This window comes from Sycon ciliatum, chromosome 7 (genome assembly GCF_964019385.1).
Source record: "Sycon ciliatum chromosome 7, ocSycCili1.1, whole genome shotgun sequence".
Taxonomy (NCBI): Eukaryota; Metazoa; Porifera; class Calcarea; order Leucosolenida; family Sycettidae; genus Sycon; species Sycon ciliatum.
Window position 1 is genome coordinate 8,514,239 of NC_088649.1, and position 16,007 is coordinate 8,530,245.

The 16,007-nt window shown below is 50.1% G+C and overlaps 2 protein-coding genes across 2 annotated transcripts; one reads left to right on the forward strand and one right to left on the reverse strand.

Moving 5' to 3' along the window:
* Positions 1-1,924: 1,924 nt before the first annotated feature.
* Positions 1,925-4,444, reverse strand: LOC135820899 (uncharacterized). The gene has a single exon (XM_065333950.1). The coding sequence runs from the start codon at positions 4,304-4,306 to the stop codon at positions 2,648-2,650; it is 1,659 nt and encodes a 552-aa protein (XP_065190022.1). The 5' UTR covers positions 4,307-4,444; the 3' UTR covers positions 1,925-2,647.
* Positions 4,445-11,197: 6,753 nt separating this feature from the next.
* Positions 11,198-14,115, forward strand: LOC135820900 (uncharacterized). The gene has a single exon (XM_065333951.1). The coding sequence runs from the start codon at positions 11,540-11,542 to the stop codon at positions 13,370-13,372; it is 1,833 nt and encodes a 610-aa protein (XP_065190023.1). The 5' UTR covers positions 11,198-11,539; the 3' UTR covers positions 13,373-14,115.
* The last annotated feature ends 1,892 nt before the right edge of the window (positions 14,116-16,007 follow it).

Consider the following 16,007-nt stretch of genomic DNA (forward strand, 5'->3'; position numbering starts at 1 on the left):
GGACAAGAAATGGTACTATGGTCCACAAAGTCACAAACATGATAATGATGTTTGAAGCTTTTGTCTAGCTGGATTACACTGGTGATCCACTGGGAAATCCCTTTTCCGCCAGAATACTGTACATATGTCGAAAGCCTTCGACAAAGTCAAGCACAGCATTCTTATCCAGGACCTTTTTGACATTGGCGTTACTGGAGGAGCACTGACTTGGTTCAAACATTACCTGTCAAGTCGCCAACAGCAAGTGCGCACTGGTACCGGACTCGGCAGGGTTGTTACATGCACCTGCGGTGTTCCGCAGGGTTCGGTCCTGGGGCCGCTGCTCTTCAGCATATACACTAGAGACGTACCGACTGTTACCTGCCCGACTATGTCAATCCAGTTTGCAGACGATAATAGCCTTGACTTCCACCCGCCGCAGCGCTGACCTCGTTTCTTCTGAGCTCACAACAGCCGTCTCTAACCTAGCTCGCTGGCTAGCCTCCCGTGGTCTCATCCTCAACGCCACCAAGAATCAGCTCCTTGTCTTTGCAGGATCCAATGGCCAGAGTCCCAACGTTGTGGTAAAGTGCGATGGCATACCCGTGCCAAGCGTCACCAGTGCCCGCTACCTTGGCATCACCTTGGATGTACGCATGTCATGGCAGCCCCAGGTCGATGCGAGCATCACGAAAGCCAATAAGAAAATTCTGTGGCGGACACGAAAGTCGCTAACACTTGCTAGCCGTGTGCTGTTCTTCAAGGCAGCTATCATGCCGGATCTACTGTATGGGTCCGTTGCGTTTAGCCCAGGTCTCACTCAGGCCCAGACCGACCGGCTCCAAGTAGCACAAAACCGTGGGGCAAGAGCAGTTTATGGCCGGCCGGGGTTCTCTCGTGCCAGTGATCTCCTGGAACGCATGCAGGTGTTCAGGATTGGAGAAATACATCGGCAGAAGGTCCTGGTCTTTGTCTGGAGGTGCATACACGCCAGTGCGAGTTCATCCCTCCAGGAGCTCTTCGTACGCTGCGCGGATCGTAGGACGCGCCTGGATCTCGCCCTGGGGCTCCGTCTACCAGCTACACGAACCCGCGCCGGACGATCTCGCCCTGCCTCCCGAGGTAGTGCCCTTTGGAACGTCCTAACGGATGCAGTCAGAGTACTGTCGTCTCTCAGCAGCTTCAAAGCTGCCGTCGTACCGTATACCCTCCGATCTTCCTGATGTTATGATTAGAAACTTGCCCTGAGACAGCTTCCTGTCTGTGATTGATTTTCACTGTTTACCATTATTATTTGCCATGGCGACCCCCGTAAGTCCGTAACTGGCAGGGCAGGGTTGGGCCTTTCATCCTCCCGATGTTAGTAGCAAGTACCGGTACTCTCGTTAGCAGTAACTGTTAGTACTTTGTTTGTTTGTTTTTTATTTTATTTTTTTATTTATTTTATTTTCTCTATTTATTCTCTTTACCAGGCGTGGGCCATCCCCTGGACAAACAAAATGGTTGCCTTATTATTATTATTTTTCTGTTTCTGTTTTAATGACAGTCCACTGCACGCCTGAAAAAAGTACTTAGTTTATTAGGCGGGTTACAGAACTATCGACTTATCGTTCGCTGGCTTGCTTGTAGTTTGATAACGCTTCGCTCTTCATTGAGATATCTACCATTCTCTCTTTGTTCTCCTTACTTTCTCCCCAACCCTCCTTCCCTGTAACATAATAACATATTCGCTGCCTTGTCATTGAGCATTTGTGCTCGTTTGGATTTGCGAATTCAAATAAAGTACACATACACATACATACATCAGCCAGCCACCTCCAAGCGATAAGTGAAACGAATGGGGCTGCTAGCCCGGGCACGTCGACCTTGTCACATCCGTCTACTACTACAATCAGACCTCGCATAACCGCACACATCCGTTTTCCACAAAAAAATCCAGATAGTCGGCACTCGGGATAATCGAATGCACATACTGTATGCATGCATGGCATAATAATTATGCTGTAAGTCGGTAACCAACGATTTCCTTCCGGATGGCGAGGGATCCGGATAAAAGAGGACCGGATAAGCGAGGTCTGACCGTACAATCATAGTGTGCATGTGCATCACTGTATACAATCCAGTGCGAAGGGTATCTAGGAGCGTGAATCATCTAAGAATACGCTGAACCAGATTGTTGAAAAACAGTCGGAACGCCGGTCCCAGCCTCACAACGGTTGGGAATGACGCTCTTCCGGGTGGGAAAATCTACTGCATGTGACTGGCCGGGGCCCATACCAGAATCAGTCGGAGCAAACGGCCAAGTACCAAGGCCATCAAGGAACTGCACTGTACCACTTGCTAAGGGGTTGGGCAATCTTACGCAATAAAGTCTAGTTTGTTGTTGTCTTTAAAAAAAAGATTCAGGGGAGACTTGTTCAAATTTCAAAGGATTAGTCGGGGGTGTAAACTTTGTCGGAAAAGAAAAAATGCCAGACCCACCAAGACTCGAGTCCAGGACCTTGTTGTTGTTGTTTGTTCAAATTTTACTTCACCAGATACACGGGAAGTCCCGGCTGCCTTCTCCTCTAACATTACAGGTAGACTCTCACTAAAAGATCTCGTTTTGAGGATCTGGAAAGTTAGATGATCGTCGGAACTTGTCTCGTCAATGTTGGGACGTAGAAAGTTAAAAGATTGTCTGATTGGCGAGCGAGTCGTGAGCGCGCAGTCCATCAACGTAGATCCACTCCATCGCTCTTGCCGGCGACAGCAGCTTGCAGTAGTGGAAGCCGCGTGCCGTCGGCTCCCAGTAGTTGTTGGGCGTCTTCATCATCGGTGACTGGACGAGCAGCGCTGGGCCGGGCTCCTCGCTGCTGTAATGCATATCATTCCAGATCCACAGCGGGCCGGCGTTGTACGGACCCAGATCGTCGCCGAATATCATTGGCTGGCCGAGTTTATCGTACCGCGCCAGCGTTGAGTTTGCCGCGTGCCCTCGTGCCCAGGCGAACGCCGCCTCATTGATCTGCTTGCACACCATGCCGCCGTCGGTCGTGTTGAAGTCGGCCGGGGTGATCCCGACGGCCTCGAAGATCGCCTGCCGCGACTTCATCTTGACGCGCATCGTTGTCGCGGCTACCGGAAGGAATGCCGTGTCCAGGTCGTCAATGAGTGTGTAGATGTTCTGCGTTACCGTGGTGATGTTCAAACGGCACGCGGGCTCTGATGGCGACGAACAGTTGCCCCCGGTGATATGCGGTAGATGTATGGGATTGATCTGATAGACCGGGTGAAAGCTGTCCACGACTTTGACGGCGATCGGGGTCGTCGACGGCAACCCGGACATGATCATCTGCGCGCGCTGACTCCACTCGTTGCCCTGAGTGCACGCCGCCGACACGGGGTTGTCGTAGCACGGCTGCTTGAAGTGATAGAAGCCTTCCATCTCCAGCGCCGTGATGAGAGGCTCGACGAGATCGCCTGTTTCTTTCACCATGTCCTCCAGCTGCCTGGCGGTGGTGGCAATGTTTGCCTGAGCGGCGACCGGTGTATGAGAGGTCAGGTAGCTTGCAACCACCGACGCTATCATACCCTGTGCCGCCTCCAGCGTCACTTCCGGCTTGAAGTCGCGCTCGCGCACTGTGTACGGGGGCGCCCCGCTGGCAAACTGGAAGTGTGTGACCCCGGGCAGGACGACCAGGGGGAACCGGTCCGGCCCGGCCCCCGGGTACGGGTGCAGCACCTGATGCCAGTAGGACTCCGCCAGACGTGTGATGCGAGACAGCCCGTCCAGCTCACCGCCCACGGTCAAAGTACTCACGGGATACTGCCAGCCCTCCCCGGTCGTGTTGCGCCACTTACGCAGCAGAAACGCTCCCAGCAAGACCTGTCCTCGGAGGGGAATTCCCGCCACGAGGGTTGCCTCGGAATTTGTGAGCTCCTGAGTGGTCTGCTGCGGAGTTTGTGCTTGGTCCACGACCCACGTTTGCACGAGTGCTCCACCTAGCGAGTGACCGCCCACGAAAATGGCGCACTGGCTCTGGTTCATTCCCTTCGCCGCCATGGCATCGAGAATGTTGTGTATACCGCTGCCAACAACCAGCGGCTCTGGCGTGTTCAGCTCAAAGTCCGGAGCGCCAGTCCAGAGCGAGAGGCTGCTGGATGCGCGCTGGATGGCTTCCATTAGCGGCACGTAGCGCTCTGCGGGCACCTGTGCACCCTGAATGATAACTAGAGCTGCGCATGGCTTGCCAGCCACGATGGGGGCGAGAACGACATTGGAGGAGCTTGCGATGCGCCAAGAGGCCGCCAACACTAGCAGAACCAAGCTCCAACAGGGTTTCATTATGCTTCTCGATCTGCCTAGATATCCAAGATCTTTGTCCTTCACAAACTGGCAACAAACTACTTGTAGTTATAACGACGTTTCGTCTTCAACGCCCTATTTCGATCATTTCGTTTTTCTTGCAAAGTTTTGCCTGGTGCAGTGGTGATGGTAGATCTACGAGGAGCAGATCTACCATTCTAGTGATGACAATATCACCGTGAATCATGGTGCAAAGGTGAGGTCTGCCAACTGAAACTGACGTGTGACCACGGTTCATTCATTATCTCATGCTAACACTAAGGCCCGTAAGGGCGCATTCGAATTGTCACTCTTTGACTCTTTGACGAGGAGTTTCGTTTATCTGAAGAGGTGATTTTTTGGCCTCTTCAGAAAAACGAAACTCCTTGAAAGTCCACAAGTTCCACAACCTCATCCGACGGGAGACGGATTTATTAGTTCCGAAGAGTTTGGAATAGCTGCATGTAAATGTCGTGTACGTCGAGATGGTCGATGTGATTGGACGTCATGATCACCATGGCAATACTGAAAAACTCTAAAAAGATAGAAACCGTTCTATTGGCACACAACTAATCTTTTTTTTTTAATTTGTTCGAACAGTTGATGAAGACAATTCGAACGCCCCCATACACTGTAACAGCTTGTTCGGCACCCACACGGGCCACAGAGCCAGTGGCTGCATGGTAGGCATATGCGGATATAAATGCCGGTGTAACATAGTACAGTCCCCCCTCCCCCCCCCCCCCCCCCCCAGAATTTGTCCCCCCGGCCCCCGGGAGACACATTCGGGGGGGGGGGGGGCTGTACTATGTTACACCGGCATTATCCGCAGCATTCGGCACTTTTTCTGGTAAGTTTCATGCATGTTTGGTATGTGGATAAAGAAATGGAGCAGAATTCGAGGAATTGCCCGCCATAAGGTTTGTATGGTTCTGCTAATTTCACTGCTTTTCGAGCAGAGTCTGCCACTTTTTCGAGCATTATCCGCCAATGCCTACTGCATGGGCCCGATCCGCTTTAACGGTTTTAGTGCTCGACGGGGAACTACCTGAACTACATGTAACTCAGTAATTATTACTTCTGAAGTCACCAGCCCATGCATGCATGGTCGTCTACACTACTCTGCTGTTCTTTTCATCAATAAAAAAATGTCAAAAATGACATGGGCCACAAGCGGAACGAAATTGCATATCGAAGTCTGAAGAACATGTTGAACGGTCGCTGCTTGGATGACGACTACACCATAGCTTAGTGGTTAGAGGATCGCTGGCCATACAGTAGTCGAAGATCCCTGGTTCGAATCCTGCCACGGTGGTGACAGTCATTATTTTCTTTAGACTTTTCCAGTTTGCACGTTTCCCTCAAATGAATGGTCATGATTGTTGTTCTGTCTGTGCACTAGTACATGGAATTATAATGTTTTAACATAGAAAAATGTGGGCACAAGTTACCTTCGCCTCTTTGGAATTAGCACTATTAAATATCCATAAACCTTCCAAGTTGGAAGGCCGTTGGTTAGCGCTATCGAGCAGTGCTCAAGCTGACGTTTATGCCGTGGAATGTCTCAGTACTCTTTGTCAGTTTTGTGCTAGATTGTGCACGTCTGACTGTTCAAAATCTGGTTCAGTTTTTTTTTTATTCTTATTTTACTAGGGAAGTCCCAACAGGCGTCATCGCCTTCTTACAGGGAACCCAACGATCCAGTTGGTGAACTCGATCGCATAACTTGTGCCCACATAATTCCATGTTACAATTTCTTCCTTGGATCACCATCGGACTTTATAATGTGTTGCAATGTCTTTGTAGGATAGCTATTAGAAGGATAGGAGTGAATCTACCGACGAGAGATGAGGTGCGAGGACCCTAAAGCTACTTCGACCTTTCCGTTCAATTTACACTGTAGAAATCCAGCACGTATTTATACCCTTTACGAAACTGCCCACCCTACCTTCGCCTATCTGGAGCAGTGCAGGTAACATTTGAATTTACAAATTCTGGTTGTTGTTTGCTTGCTGTTTGAAAACCTTTTTCACTAATACCGCGGAAGTCGCAAGTCGTATTGTCCCTCACGCGGATATGCGACTAGTTGTTGGAGGTGACAGCGTTGTGAATATTACCTACTGGCTCTCAACGTCCATTTAGCACAACTCCATGAGCGACTCTGATTCACGCTACAGCCTAGTACAGGTAATGATGTGGCCAACGCAGCATACAACGCTAGTCTTGCAGCTAAGCTAGTTCATTGCTGGGTCATGATTGTCTCCCTGGTCCTAGCCCTGCAGGAACAATAGAAAAGTCAGCGACTCTCTCTCTCTCTCTCTCTCTCTCTCTCTCTCTCTCTCTCTCTCTCTCTCTCTCTCCGCCATTCCTCTCCCCCCCCCCCTGGTGCTTGCTGTGTACGCCGATCCCGAGACCCTTGGTCGGGGGAGTCCACTGGCACTGCATCTCACCAGCGCAGCTCATGTAGCGCCCACACTGACCCATTGTTGTTGTTTTTTGTTTTGTCTTCGTTTTGTCTCCCCTTCTTCCGTAGGTATGTGCAATGTGATAATAGAAACAAAAACAAAAAACAATGCACTACATACATGTACATGTACATGTACGAGTATGTATGTCAAGGATAAACAAGAGAAAGACGAAATGGTATGAGTCATGACTAACTGTCCACCAACGTGACCAGATAAAAGTCAGCGAGTGTGACAAAAAGGCACACAACTGACAGGGAGTACTGAGACATTCAACGACCTGACTCGCTGACTGTGTTATGATCTGCTTACGTTAGTGGACAGTAAATCGTAACTCTTGCCATTCTGTCCTTCTCCTGTTTAACCATGTACAAGTATGGCTTCTGTATTCAGCATTCATCGTATACAGCGTATAGCGTCACAGGTCCTGATCAGGTTCAGATTTTCGTCATGTTGTGACTCGTCGACTACCTGCTATGATATCGCCAGACTTGCCCTGCCCTGTATCTTATCTGTCAGAAATCCAACAACTAACTGGTTTTGCCTTAGGGCACGATATAGATTTGATGATAGGATTTAGGAGAAAGCCTTGTCGTTGAGGCATGAGCATCTCCCTTGGCTCTACCGACAGAAAGTGTGAGTTTGGTATCAGACTCACAGAGGTTCACGCTCTGAGAGAGAGAGAGAGAGAGAGAGAGAGAGAGAGAGAGAGAGAGAGAGAGAGAGAGAGAGAGAGAGAGAGAGAGAGAGAGAGAGAGAGAGAGAGAGAGAGAGAGAGAGAGAGAGAGAGAGAGAGAGAGAGAGAGAGAGAGAGAGAGAGAGAGAGAGAGAGAGAGAGAGAGAGAGAGAGAGAGAGAGAGAGAGAGAGAGAGAGAGAGAGAGAGAGAGAGAGAGAGAGAGAGAGAGAGAGAGAGAGAGAGAGAGAGAGAGAGAGAGAGAGAGAGAGAGAGAGAGAGAGAGAGAGAGAGAGAGAGAGAGAGAGAGAGAGAGAGAGAGAGAGAGAGAGAGAGAGAGAGAGAGAGAGAAAAAAAGAAGAGAGAGAGAGAGAAGTAGAAGGTAACAGTTACCTTCTACTGAGAGAGAGAGAGAGCGAGAGAGCGAGAGAGAGAGAGAGAGAATGAAAGAAAGAAAGAAAGAAAGAAAGAAAGAGGGAGAAAGTGGAGACTAGGTCACTCTGAGGCTGGGGACAGAGGGCCTCAAGCTCTCTCACTCACAATCTCTGAGCCCTAAATGTACACTATTGTACATGTGCAGGTGTCTGGCATCTCTAGTACATGTAGTACAATGCCATCCATACACCAACCACTGCCTAGGTGCGATAGTTGCAATTATTTGACGAAAGTGCAACGCTAGCGCCGTGTGCCATGTACCGTAAACCTCACTGGTCACGTTCTCTGATATGACATACTATAGGACGTATTGTCCGAAGCACGGGTGCATTGATCCATACTGAAGTATATTGCGATCAGATGTATCTCGTACACTTTCCTGCTGACCATGGCATGGGGCCGTGTCTTATCAGATTTCCTCTGTACAGTGAAACGACACGTCGTTAGTACAGTAGTTAGGCCCGTATTATACCAAGAGTACATAACCCCCCAGAGTGTGCAACTCCACTATGGGTGCTGTCCCGACAGAATTTCAAGTTGACGTCATTTTGATGATGCAATGCGCACTGTACACGGATTATCAGACGAATCCGGAACCTGTGGTTGACCGAAGCCGATCGATCCTGTACAAATTATTGCAAAGAAAAACGTGTGATGCGTTGACACCCGTACACATGTTGTAAATCACTGCTGCAAGGAGCATTGCGTCATAAATAATGACGTCAACTTGAAATTCTGTCGGGACAACAGGGTATGTGGGAGTTGCACACTCTGGGGGGTTATGTACTCTTGGTTATACATTTTGTACTTGAACATGTTACATACTTTTTCATTTGCAAAGATATTTGTGTGGACATGACTTATATAATTAAAAAAAGTTGAAACTGCAGTATGATAAAAAGGGGGATTGTCAGCTGCCCCGGCCCCCTGTGCCGCTGTGCATTGATTTTTTTATAACAGCCTCTCTGGTTGACCTGGCATGTGCGTTCTTTTTCAGTCAATACCTCGGATTTGGATTACTCCCGGCTAAAGCCGGTGTGAAGAAGAGGCTGATGCGACTTCAGCGATACTTGGGCATTGTGTGTTGCTCCCTACGTGGGAGCCAGCGCTTGGTTTTTAATACTACTGAAGTATGATTGTGCACTTCCCTACAAAACAAGGGGGTAATGAAAGAAACAAAGACAAAATAGAGTGACAACAAAAGGAGTAGGAAGTGCTGCAAGAGCTTTGCAGGATACATTCTCCGAGAATACATTGATTTTGTGCATGAGCAGTGACTGAGCACGCTCAAGCACATTCCGCGGCATGCCCCTTCCAAGGCGTCAAGGGCCAAACAAGTCCAGGGCGCCAGATATTCACCTCGGCTCAGATTTCATCCAGCACAACACTGCATACGACTCGTTTCCTATTTCAATACACTTGCATCATACACAAAGGCAGAGGAGAACAGAGACACTGGACCGGCTAGACTTGTCTCTGTTCTTTTCTGCTTTTGCCGTGGCATTTCTCCATCCTTGAGGTGTTGAGCACTCTGTGCGAACTGGGAATTCTCGCTATTTTGTAGATTGTACGTGTAGTTGTGCTGTCTTGCAACAAGAGCACTGTCTGTTAGCGTGTACTGTGTAGTAGAGTTGAGAGTTACCGGTGTCCACCATACCACAGTAGCAACAATAGCCATGGTTAGCATGTTACCGTTCAACCTCACTCGGACCGTCGGCCTGTACCGTTTTTTCGTGTGTTTTCAATACATGATTCGCTTTTCGGCTTCTGACACAACGTTCGGCTTGTGACCTCACCCTACAATTGTAGTTGGAATCTTACCGTTTCCCTCTCTCGGTAAACTGAGCCTTCTATCGCCGAAACGATACCAAACCGACGGTATTATGGGGCCTGGGTACGAGTGTCGTTGGATTTAGCGTTAACGGAAAATGCTAACCATGTCAAATAACAGCTTGAAAACGGGAGCCGCTGAGAAAGCAGCTGTGCGCATGGTGGTAGCCCTTGGTCGATAATGCCGGCAGAAACATTGGCAGAATTTGGTTTTTTCTAATTATGTTTCCTGCATGTTTGGTATTTGGATAAAGAAATGGAGCAGAATTCGAGGAAGGGCCTGTCATAAGGTTATTATTTGTATGACTCTGCGTTTCGAGCAGAATCTGCCAATTTGTTCGAGCAATACCCGCCGAGGGCTAGCCATGCCCATAGCCCATGGCCCAACGCAGCTTGTAGTGGCGCATGCAGTGCGGTTCCCGGGACCACTATAAAGAAAAGACGAAACTCATTAGCAGTTTTGCGCGTCTTGGCGAAATGAGGTGCTGCTGTGCTAAGTTCCTGGTAAGTGTATTACAGCAAGCTGCTGAGAGGCCGAATGAAGAGGCCGAACGAACCTGCAGCTGTCACACTATGACAACAATAATCACAGGTGCACATCTGCTGTGGACGTTTGCGTTGTAAAATGCCCCAGTACTTAACTTACTGTTTTACAATCTGTATCACCTAACCGAACGTTATAATAATGTATGACCCGCAGCTACAGGTACCATCAGCTGCCCTATTACCACTACCAGGCTGTCCAACCGTTCTGCTTTGGACCAAAACATTTGCATACAAGTACATTTACATGGGACACGACTGCCTTTGTATGCATTACACATACATCATACTGTGAAATGCACAACAACACAAGTCCACCTGCTCACATACAAGCCGAGTACGGGTGAGGGACATGTCCACGAACTGACTTCGATAAAGCCAAGACAGGCGCTAGGCATGGCAGGCAACCACTCTGATCCAAGCACTGATCGGACATGTGATCGTTGAATTATTTTTACTGCTGTCATCTCAGCGCTGCTCCAAGCCTACACACTTGACTTGAGAATACGAGTCGAGTACAAGTGCAGGTCGTTGGTGTCTGGCCTGGCATGTTCCACCAAGCGGCTGAGCGGACACCTCAACCCACAGCAAAGACGCTGCCGAACAGGCTGTCTGCTGGCCTGCATTGTTCACTTATCAGTCACCCCAGTCTTACTGATCTCTGCATGGGCTCTACACCTCCATGCGGATTGTACATGGCAGCTCTGAAAGCTTAGATGGGGGAGAGCCTTTTCCTCTTTCCATACTGGACTACTACAGGTACTACAGTACTACTACTAGTACAAGTGAGTCCACTACCTTTTGTTGACATCGATCGTGTCGTGATACTACAATGTATAGCGCTAACTACAATACCCGGATCATACACTGTACATTTGGGCTGCATGATATTATTATGGTCACACGAGCTCGCCGCTGATAATCCCATTTCGCCTTGCTGAGGGTTTTCACCGCCGCTGATTGTCTGTCCCAATGCACCAACACCGCATGCGCCTGTCTGGCCAGACTGCCCAGACAAGTTGGGAGCGAACCACCTCCTCCCGGTGAAGTTGGTTATAACAAAAGAGTGGCTGCGCGTTGTTGGGCTTTCAGAATCCAGCAAAGTGATCGTGTTGTCTGTCGGCGTCTCCCCCTGCATGGACTTTCAATTCGTTCATTCATTGATCTCTCTTTCGGATTGGTGAAAATCAGAGATAACACCGTTGTAATACCATATCGCACTATTTTCATATCCGTTGGTGTGAGTGGTTTTGTCGTTGTGATTAGCAGTTTCGTGGCCAGGCATAATGGAGTCTTTGGAGCCGGTTCAGGTGGATCGCTCAAGCCGACCGACCGACAGCGTGAAAAAGACGGGCCGCGGCAGCCACAGGAAGAAATTTGCAGCCTACCAAGCGAAAATGCGAGCTGAAGAGGAACGGGCGAAGGCCGAGGAAGCAGCGCAGGAAGCGGATACAGATACCAAGGGTTCGTCCACCGCCGACAATAGAATGGTTGCGAGTGCCTCGATCAGCAGCAGCAGCGACGCCAGCAGCAGCAGTGCCTGTGCAAACAGCAGCGGAAGTAGCGCCAGTAGCGACAGCAGTAACTCCGGCAGCAACTCTGGCAGCGAGGAGTCGACCAGCGAATCGAGCACCACACCGGACGCGGACCAGCCCCAGCAATCATCAGCCGAGCCAATTCCGTCGGCAAAAGCACCTGAACCAGACTCAGAGTGTGCGTCGGAGAAGGCAGGACCATCCAATGACAAACCGGCGGCGGGGACAACTGCTGAATCCGACACTAAGCCGGCGGCGGCGGCGGCGAAGACTGCTGAATCCGAGAGCAAACCGGCGGCTGCGGTAAACATCGATCAATCGGACAGCGAGACGCCAGCTGCGGTAAAGACTGATGAATCGGACAGTAAGGCGCCTAGCAAAGCGCCGGCTGCGAAACCTGGCCAATCCAACACCGAGGCACCGGCGGCAGCACCAGCGGCAGCAACGGCGGAGCCAGCGAAGAGTTCGACCGCGACGACGACGACGACGGCCAGTGCGACTGGTGACACGTCCGGCAAAACAGTGACCAGGGCTCCGGAGTCCTCTACCAAGAAACCGTCGGGCACGGAGCGTTCAGTCGCTTCGGCGTCGACGACTCCAACTGTGCCGAGCACTGCCGCTACAGCGCGCGCTGGGAGTGGCAAGCAACAACAGCAGAAAAGCGTTTCAAACCCAAAGCAGCAGCAAAAACACCACCAGCAGCAGCAGCAGAAGAAGAAGCAGGCTGCGTCGCGGCCCACGCTGGGGGCTGCTGCAGCGGCTGCAAATCGTTCGTCGGACACCGATGATACGAGTGGTTATCAGGGTAGCGTGGCTGGAAGCAGTAGGGCTGCAACTGACGTCGAGAGCGCAGCGGCGGGCAAACACCCGAAGCCACCCACATTGACCAGCGTGCCACTAACCACCGACAACCTGAAAGCGTTTGAAGCGCAGCAGCAGGCCAGAGAGGACCGCCAGTGGTTCCAGTTCGGTTGCCAGGACTGCCAGGAGCTCTGGTGGCGATTCTTGCCGCCTGGCCGCAGCATCAGCCGCTGCAGGCGCTGCCGAGTGAGCTTCCAGGCGGTGCCGCACCAGAACACGATCGGCTACGGGAAGTTCACGTGCAAGACCTGTGGCCACGTGTGGACCAATCACCGCTCTATGCCCAAGTACGACCAGCCGTGCCGGCGCTGTGGCTGCTGGAACTGGGTGGACAACCCACCGGGCGTGGGCCCGCGCATGCGCCGCCTGCCCGGCGAGACCTACTGCAGTGAGCAGTCGGTAAGCCGCGGCGGCGGCGGTGGTGGTGGTCGCCATGCCGCCGGCGCTGGAGGCATCGGCAGCAACGCGGGTTGCCGTGGGCAGCACAGCGGGTACGGCGCTGCGCCGCAGGACCAGCACAACTGCCGCTGCTGCTTTCAGGGCTTCGACGAGTGCGCGCGCATGCCCGTATCGGGCCCATGCGGCGCTGCGGCCACCGAGAGCACCGTTGTCACGGCGAGGGGCGAGGCGGGCGAGCCGACACGGCGCGTGAACGTCAACCCGGCCACCTTCAAAGACAACCAGGCGCAGGTGCGCAAGGCCAGGGCCGCCGCGGCGCCGTGACGACCGTTCGAACTTTGGGTCGTGGAAACGAACTCTTGATCGGTCAACCCGGCCGGCCACCTTCAAGGTCAACCAGGCGCAGATACGCAACGCCAAGGCGGCGCCATGACAGTTTGAACGTTACCATGCAAACGAACTCTTGCCTTGATCGGTGTAAGTGTAACGAAGCGTAACGAGGCTAGTCCCGGAGTCCACGTCAACCCGGCTACCTCCAAGGACAACCAGGCAAGGCCGTGACGACCGCACAGTGTTTGAACGTTGCCATGCAAACGAACTATCGCCTTGAGCGGTGTGAGTGCAATGACTAAGTGTAACGATAGACACATGACAGCAGTAAACTAAATATCACTAAAATCGTTGTCTGCAGTATTCCTCAGATATTTCGTAGGCGGCGTAATAATAATTCTTCAATGCCGTGTGAGAGAGAAGTTGATTTTATTTTTTCATGCAGGCAGCCCGAAATCCCCCTGGTAACCGAGCCTCGTACTTGTGCCTCACTGTATATACACGTGGAAATAATTGCAACTAGCCCCGATATAGAAATATCTGCTTTGACGAAGTTGCAAGCTGTGCTCATGCCCTACTGCTGACTTGCGTCGTGCGAGAACAATCATACTATCAGGTACCAGTAATATCACTTAATATGTGTACAACCATGTAGATCTACATACAGAGAGCAACGTGTTATCTACACACATGAGTATGCCACTTCTACTGTACCGGTACAACTTGCACGTCACCAAGACGTGGTTTATTCATTTGTGCGCATGTATATGTGTGTGGGGGGGGGGGGAGGGGGGGGGTGGTGGTGCATGTGTGTGTGTGTGTGGGGGGGGGGGTGAAGGGCAGGGGTGAGGATGGCTCGTAGGTGCATGTGTGTGGCTCAGGCACTTTCTTTCCATTCTTGTATGCACAGTGCGTACAGACTACTGTAAAAGCCATTATTCTAACGAGGCGCATATATAACGATTTCCCAAAATTGACTAGTTTAACTAGGGCTGAAACAATTATATCGATAACTCGGATATCGATCGTTAACAGTGCAATCGATAATCGTTAGTGTTCCAAGCGAGTGCTAACGATTTTTATGCATGCATATCAGTGACAGTGTTCTAGCCCATGCACTCCATCCGATATTAAAATTCGAGTGCTATCATGTACTTTCAAGCACAGAAAAAATGATAAGTGGTTTTGAAAAAGATCGGGAGAGAAGACTTTGTCTTTTCAGTTCTTTTTTTTCAAGTCGGAGATGAAAGCAGTTTCCAAAGGGTGATAAAAAGATTCTTCGCTCTGGAAACAACATGAAATTCTCTAGTTCATGTTGATAAAACCAGCCAGATGTCTACAGATGTCAACAGTGCGGTGCCACAAAATTCCAAAGTAGCATGAGTATCTTGGACTTTCTTCGTAAACTGGTGTTCAAGGTACATGAGTAGAGCCGACAAGAATCGATAAAACCAATATATCGATCGTTAATGATATTGGTTGATCGTTAGGAGTTAATGAATGATCGTTTCAGCCCTCAGTTTCAGTGTACCAAAGGTAACGATTCTCACTCATTCTCAACGCACAATAGGACAGTATAATTATGTATCGATTTCTGTACAGTATAACAATTTCTATTTTAACGACAGATTTCTCCTCGTTAACTCGTTAGAGTTAGCACTTCGTTATAATAATTATTATGGCTTTTACAGTAGTAGAGTGCTGCATGCCATCTTAGCTGGAACTCTGCTCCTTGACAGCTGACAATGGTGTAATTGTTTGAAGCACTGGAGGCTGGACCACGTGCAGTGGAACCTGTCTAAGCCGACTGACTGCTCTCTGGTAGCCCCAAACTAACTTAGATGTGCCAACCTGTGGCAGTGCTGCTCAATCAACCACAGATCATGAATATTCTATTCATGGTATCTTTCTACTTGTTCAGCATACCGGGCACTTCTATTACTAGTACTTTCCCTGCCAGCTCTATCATCATCTGCATCCATTACAACACTCTGGATAATGCATGAACACTCAAAATCATAATTATTCTAGGAAGCTGTCAAAACACTGAAATGTCCTCTATAAAACACCTCTATATTAAAGTCAAAGCTATAATACTGCCCATCTTGAAATCTTCTGAAGAGAGCCAACTGATGCTGCCCTGACACCTTACAATAATAATATTAATACAAATTACAAGTGGGCACAACTTATCGGGGGGGGGGGGTTAGCATGGTCCTGATTATTGAAAAAACATTACACAGTTGAACATCGATTATCCGACTGGAATGGGTTGTCGAACCGCACGTGGCTCAGGGACAAGGTATGCATTTTCGTGCCGGAGCTTGCACGAAAAGTTATTATACCATGGTACGGTACGGAGGGCCTGTTTTCAGCCAATCAGCGCTCGTCTAGCCATGGTTATATTGGCCAATATAAATCCCGCGCGGGATTTATATAGAATATAAATCCCGGTGCACGGTACGTACGCTAGGGCACTGCCACCGTACATGTTCACTGCCTGAAAGGCAGTGAACTTGTACGGCGGCAGTACTCCAGCGCACGGACCATACATACAGACACAACGGACACAACATGCACGTGTACACTCCACACAGAACGGCACACTGACGAGGAACAGTACACAATG